This window comes from Octopus bimaculoides, chromosome 15 (genome assembly GCF_001194135.2).
Source record: "Octopus bimaculoides isolate UCB-OBI-ISO-001 chromosome 15, ASM119413v2, whole genome shotgun sequence".
In the NCBI taxonomy this organism is placed as follows: domain Eukaryota; kingdom Metazoa; phylum Mollusca; class Cephalopoda; order Octopoda; family Octopodidae; genus Octopus; species Octopus bimaculoides.
Window position 1 is genome coordinate 37,169,479 of NC_068995.1, and position 7,341 is coordinate 37,176,819.

The 7,341-nt window shown below is 37.1% G+C and overlaps 1 protein-coding gene across 1 annotated transcript in view; it reads right to left on the reverse strand.

Moving 5' to 3' along the window:
• LOC106875431 (protocadherin Fat 4) overlaps positions 1-7,341 on the reverse strand; it is a 483,512-nt gene that overhangs the window by 237,628 nt on the left and 238,543 nt on the right. Inside the window, exon 16 of the mRNA XM_014923579.2 lies at positions 7,038-7,126. Coding sequence (XP_014779065.1) covers positions 7,038-7,126 — 89 coding nt within the window. The remainder of the gene's footprint in view (positions 1-7,037; positions 7,127-7,341) is intronic.

Below are 7,341 nucleotides of genomic sequence, written 5' to 3' on the forward strand. Positions count from 1 at the left end.
TATATATATATATATATATATGACCCGCCAACTTTTGTTATTCTAGATTGAAGAGATAGCTGTAGTAGCTTTTCTAACACTCCCCACTAAACACTGCTTGCCACGGCTGACGAGTTTGCATCAATTAACAATTCCGTCCTAGTAACCAAACAAACTACTTGACAGAGACGGGTATCAAAACTGTCCCTCACACTTCCTGCAGTCCAGGCCTTGCATTTGGCTGTTTCCAAAACTTAAGAAGAACCTCAGGGGCAATTGTTTGAAGACACTGAGATGAAGGTGTGTGTGACAAAGACACCAATACAAACTGTATAATACATAAGCGCATATACATACACACACAAAAGACACACACGCACATACTTATAATGAGATATAAGAAGTAGAAATAAATAAATAAATGGAAAAAACTATGTCAAAGGCCAATGATATAGTAAGCAAGCCTATATAACACACGCAAAACACACATACACGCATGCGCACGCGAGCGCACACACACACACGCACGCACACACACACACACACACACACACACACACACACACACACACACACACACACACACACACACACACACACACACACACACACACAAACACAGAGGTACGGTAGCAAACGCATGTCCAAATAAGGATACATATCATAGACAGACATTTTGGACAAAACAGAACAAGAGGAAACATGTGGAGGGAAAAGTCACTGAAGGGGTCACAAATGTGTGACAATCCCTTGTCTGGACAATGGACATGAGATAAAATAAAAACAATAATAAACGAGTGAGTAACGAATATATAGTTTGTGTGTTTATATGGTAAGAATATATGACCATCCCGAAATATAACAGTATTTATATATTTGTGTGTAAAGACGATTCTGTGCATGTATATCTGCCCAAGGTACCACGCAGTGGGACTGAACCCGTAACCATGTGGTTGGGAAGCAAGCTTCTTACCACAGTGCATTGTTTTTTCTATTCCTTTGACAGCAGAGTTGATGACGTTACTAATGATCACGATTTTGATATTTGTATATTGTAAAGATTTCAAACCATGTTGCCCACTGATATGATACATTTACAATAAATTCAACAAAGTTTGTTTTCCAGCAACAAGGTTCCGGGTTCAGTCCCACTGCGTGATACATTGGAAAAGTGTCTTCTACTATAGGCTCGGGTTGACCAATGCCTTGCGAGTGGATTTGGTAGACGGAGACTGAAAGAAACCTGTCGTATATAAATATATATGTGTGTGTGTGTGTGTCGGTGTTTGCCCCCCACCATCGCTTGACAACCGATGTTGGTGTGTTTATGTCCCCATAACATAGCGATTCGGGAAAAGAGGCCGATAGAAAAGTACTAGGCTTACGAAAAAATAAGTGCTGTGGTCGATTTGTTCGACTAAAGGCGGTGCTGCAGCATGGCCGCAGTTAAATGACTGAAACAAGCAAAAGAGTAAAAGAGTGTATAAATTAATGCCACTTGTGTTTGTGAACATCAAATCTAAAATTCATAAATATTGCTATGATTAATGAGTTATTATGTACGAAAATTATACAATAAATCTTGGACAATTTCCTGCAGACAGTTGAAGAAGAAAATATACAAAAGAAAAAAAAATCACACTACTCATCCTACACAGGTAATATTACTTAGATAACTGTGAATGAAATGGTAAAAAAGATTTAGCAAGTATCAAAGGTAAACAAAACTGCTCTGTTGTACAATAAGTGTACAGAGTAAAATTATTCAAATGATAATTTCTGACATGGGAACAAAGACACATATTTTGAGAAAGAGCATTAGTTATCCGCAACCGTTGGGTGATTCATTATTTTATTGATCCTATAACAAAACTGCAGTGATTTGAACTCAGTATATAAAGAGCCGTAACTAAAATACCTTAAAGTATTTTGTGCAACGCTCTAACAATTTCACAGATTCACAAAATCGTGTGTCAGCTGCCAAGATAACCACTAAACTCTACGAGAGTAGCGTACTTAAATGTGAGGAGTCGATCAAAGAGCTGCACATAGGCTTCACGCATTTGCATGGAATCATATAGCTCATCCGCTCCTAGTTAATCGAAGAACAAATTATAGCTTTGTTGCAAGGTTGCCTCTCTGTCTGCGAGCCCATCAAACAATTTCGGCTCCTTCTCTTTTAGCGCGTGGGCTTCAGATCTTGCAAAGCAATTTTCGTATTTCACGTTGATGAAATTTTAAATGGCCATTCTAACAGGTAGCACGTTGTTAATGAGATGCTCTACAGAGGTTTCAGATTAATATTGGAAACATAGCCAAATGCAAAATAAAAATAATGAATTGTCATCAATAATCTAGATACCCTTGTAACAGGTTGTAGTTATAATATTGTCAACTGAACTCTAAATGAATTACAAAGACCAGGAACAAATAACAAACAAAAAAAATATTCATTTAGAATATATCAGTTGAAAGTTTCCATAAAAAGAATGTATTTACTGATACACAAGGAGATAATGTAACAAGAAACTATTGGAAAATACTTATCGTAACACAACAAAAATACATAGTTAAGTAGGCAATAGAAATAGAACTGTTGAATTTGATACAGAACAAAAGCTCTGTTAAAAGACAAGCTGGTGAATAATAATGTGGAATCAGTGGAATGTTTGCTGAAATGCCACGGAATAATTAGATACGTCTTTGGCATTCTGAATTAAAATTTTGGTGCGGTAGTCTTTAATCTTTCAGTCTTCGAGGGACAATGAACTGATGACGAAGGAATTATTGAAGTTGATACAATCGACAATACTTTCTCAAAGAAATTCGTTACTTTGAACATATATTCAAAAATATTTACTTTACTATCATTGTGTGGGTTTTACGTTTTTACATACGATTTAGATTTATTTAACAACGTAGCAAGCTGATTAATGTAACTCAGTTTTAGCAGTAATGATAGTTTTAGTTTATGCACAAGGCCTGCTGGAACAAATCTAATTATTCCATAAATCTGGGTTCCTCTTTAGCAGTTTCTGTCATACATACGAAGTCATAAATTGTATTCTTTTCTATTCTTTTCTACTCTAGGCGCAAGGCCCGGAAATTTTTGGGGAGGGGGACAGTCGATTAGATCGACCCAGTACGCAACTGGTACTTAATTTATCGACCCCGAAAAGATGAAAGGCAAAGTCGACCTCTGCGGAATTTGAACTCAGAACATAAAGACAGACGAAATACCGCAAAGAATTTCGCCCGGCGTGCTAACGATTCTGCCAGCTTTCCGCCTTAGACGTCATAAATTGTATTGCTGTTGTTTGACCCTAGCTCAAACCAGATCAAGCAGGCATATGATCCTTTGCATTCCAGCATTAGTCCTTCCATCATTTTAGAGATGACATCATCTATGAAAATATTGGGTCATCCCATAAATAATGCAGCTTTTTCATATTTCTGTTATTTTTATAAATTAAGATAAAGAAAGTTCTTTTTTAATCTAAAATATACTCTCGTTCATTTTCGCTCTTCCATCTATCTGGTAGACTTGCAAGACCCCTCTTCCAAAATCCACTTGTCCGTGACAAAAAATACTCCTCCAGTACTGTTCTGACCTCATCTACAGAATTCATATTTTTTCCGTCCAAATCATTTTGAAGACTGTGGAATAAATGATAATCAGATGGAGCAATGTCCAGTGAATATGATGGGTGGGGCATCATTTCCCATTCAAACTGCCCCAGCCTTTGGAATGCTATTCTCGCTGTATGTGGCCGAGCGTTATCCTGATGGAAGGACACCATCCATCTTCAAACCAAAGATGGTCGTTTTTCTTCTAGCGCTGACTTAAGCCACTCAAGTTGCTCGTAGTAGATCTCATTTGTTATTGTGTGGTTGAGGTTTAAAAGTTCAAAAGTGAATAAACCTTTCATATCCCATCAAACAGATAACAACACCTTACATGGGTGAAAACCTTCTTTAGCCTGGGCTTTCGGGGTTTCTTATTTCCCTACCCACTGTCTTCGTGAGACCCGACAGAAAAGAAGAGTACACATTAACTCTCTGCACGTGATTAGGCTAGGAAAGTTCGTGAGGAACTCATTGACCCAATTTGTTGACTTTTCCGATGTCATGCAGGTGTCAGTTTAATGTTTTAATGACCAAATCCAAGATGTCTGCTAGTTCCTCAGCAGTTATGATGGGATTTTGTTCCACCAGGGTTTTGCAGGACGTCCTCGTCGAGTTCTGCAGATGTTCCAGGACGATGCTCATCTTCTAGGCCGTAGTTGCCGGCTCGGAAGTATGCTTCTTTTCCAATCCCCAAATACCTCATTAATATTCCTCGCACTTTCTGTTACGTTGTTGCCTTTATTGAACTCATAAAGCAAAATATTCCGAATATGCTCCTTTGTCACTTCCATCATAGCTTTGAAAAAATAACTGTTAAAATCAAACTGCATTCTTCAAAAGTTGCACTAAGTATAAGCGAAAGGTAAAATTACTCCCTGCCTTTATAGCAAGTTGAGTTAGATTATCCCGTCTCTTTCCGACATTTAGATCATGCAATTAAAAAAAACCGCATTATTTATGGGATGACCCAATATTATCTCACTCTTAAGAAGGTGTGTATAATCTAAAGGTGATATGAAGGATTTTTCTGGCAGATACAGTGAGCACAAGAATGTTCAGCTGTTGAGTTGTTTAGTATTTTGCTTCATATGTTTATTCGTTCGAGAATTTAAAACTTAACTGGCGTAACTGAAACTACAATTGGTTTGATCTAACATGGGCATTACTTCTGAAAATCTTTGGTTTTAGGATAAGAGTGTGGAGTGTGGTGGTAGTCAATTAAATCGATGCCGGTATTTGACTGATACATTATTTTATCGATCCCAGAAGGATGAAAGGCAATATCAACTTTGGCGTGATTTAAACGCATATTTTTTTTTTGCATATTACAAAACGCTCAGAACTTTCTGGACAAGCTAATACATAAATGCACACATACTACCAGCTAACTTAAGATACAAAATGCTGAGATACAGTTAAGATACAAAATGGCCGACTAAATAAGATGAAAAATTCTGTCTTTTCTCTTTCACTCCCTTCCTCCTTCTCTCTCTCTTCATACTTACATACGTAACATGCATGCATACATACATACATGTATCCATCCATCCAACCACCAATCCATACATGTATTGATCGATCGATCCATCCATATATACATACATGAAACCGCTTCCTCGTTTTCGTGTATAACCATCACTCGAAGCATATCTGAAATCGGTCTCATGTGACGAGCTTTTCAGGTCAGCGAGTGACCACAACTCTTTGGCATAAATATTACAAACATAATTAGCTTCAACAACACGAGCCATTTCTTGGTCATCATGCATTTTCACGTGACGTCTCAAGCCCCCAGCATGTCCCTATGCTGCTCACGGTGTAATCCAAATCAACTCTTTGCACACGACTTCTTTTGTGACTTTTCAGTCCCTCTCTGCTGAAGCTGACTTTCTCATATTCATCGCATGTCTGCTCATTCTGGTCATCGACATTCGCCGGAAATATCACGTCCACACCCTTTCTGGAATCCCTCTTTAACTTCTCGTGATTTCTCCGAGATATTTTGAAATTCTCACTTCTGTCAGATACTACTTTCTTCCATCTTGCCCGGTCAGTTGCAATTTCTTTCCATTTCTTCTCTGAAATGTTATCTTTCTTCAGCAATATTTCTACGCACTTCATGAACCTCAGCTTAGGTTTATGAGGTGGGCGCTTTCCATTCCTCCGTTCACCATACAAAAGCTGGTTTGAAGTCTATATGTTCCAGGTCACCTTTTATTATTTCTGTCCTTCCTGACTGAGTTATTTTGATAAACATCAAACATTATTTTAGGCATTTCCGTGTGATAGGTCACACATCTCCATTCTCACTAAGTGACCCACTCATCTGAGTCGGCGCAGCAAAAGGATTGACTCAATACTTTGACAGTGACTTCCTTCATGGACCTCAACGTCACTCACGTACATTTTCCAGCGCATCACCAAAATACGACACCACTAGCAGAAGCACTCCACTTCGCAATTATTAACAAAACAATAAACCGAGATAGAATAAAGACGGATTGGTTCCAGTGTTTCATTTCCAATAAATATGTGTTGCGAAAGGAAACCAATGCAAAGCTAATGATGAAAAAGTATTCAAAACGCCAGAGGTTAAGTAACAATGATTTTGCCACAACCAAAAGCATATCGAAAAGTTCACAAAACTCGCACAAAATATAAGCTAAAAATGTGAAAGAGAGCAGGAATCTTTGAAGTCCCAAAGTATGAACTGAAATTAGCTGATAAAGCATTTTACTAAATGAATTATCTCATTTGTTGCACAGGGAGCATTTGTACTAGCAAAAAGAAATAGTGCATCCTCAGTTCTCTCAAAACACGACTCAAAATATCCAGTCTTTAAGGTATGGTGAAAGAGAGGGAGAGAGAGAGGGGAAGAGAGAGAGAGAGAGAGAGAGAGAGAGAGAGAGAGAGAGAGAGAGAGAGAGAGAGAGAGAGAGAGAGAGAAGGAGTGAGAAAGAAAGAAATAAAAAAACAGAGAGGGAGAAAGAATGAGAGTGGTTAATTAGCAGAAAAAAGAAAAGAAAACATCCACTTATATAACAATATCTGCTTCAACAAGGGATTTCGCATCAAGAATCTTGAAAAATAAATACGTAAACGTATACAGTCTTTTGTTTCTAATATATAAGTAATTAGATAAAATATTTAAAATTAAAATGCATGAAATTTGCCTGAGTCTCAGTATGCTAGTGTCTTATAAATTTTTACTGACTTTTTCCGGTATTTGGGCGTGATGCAGTAGGTCATTCTGCACTTATTGGTCGATGGAATGAAGTTTGTTACAATTAATGGTAGGTTGGTTTCTTCCATATCAGATGTTTGGGATCTCTTTTATAAGATTACTCGAATAAGAAATGTTTTTAGGGTTTTTTTAAAAAACATGTGCAGTCTTGAATGTTATAGTTTAAAAATAAACTATTTTGGTTTACCTTTTAGAGATACGAAATGTGTTATCTTCATTGCCACCAATAATAGTGTAAGTTAGATAAAGATCCTCATCTCCGTCTTTGTCTGTCGCCTGAAACGATTGCAAAAAAAAGTTTTAATGAGTTGTTTTGCCTGCTTTTCTAAAGAAAGAAAAACCAAAAAAGAAAACCTCTCAAAAACTAAAACAAAAGCAAAAATAATAAAAGAACAAGCACACCGACTATTAATTGTTTCAAAATCCATTTCTAAGAAAAAACTACAACATTCTTTTTAACATTTCTTTCTAATGCTATTATATAATCCATA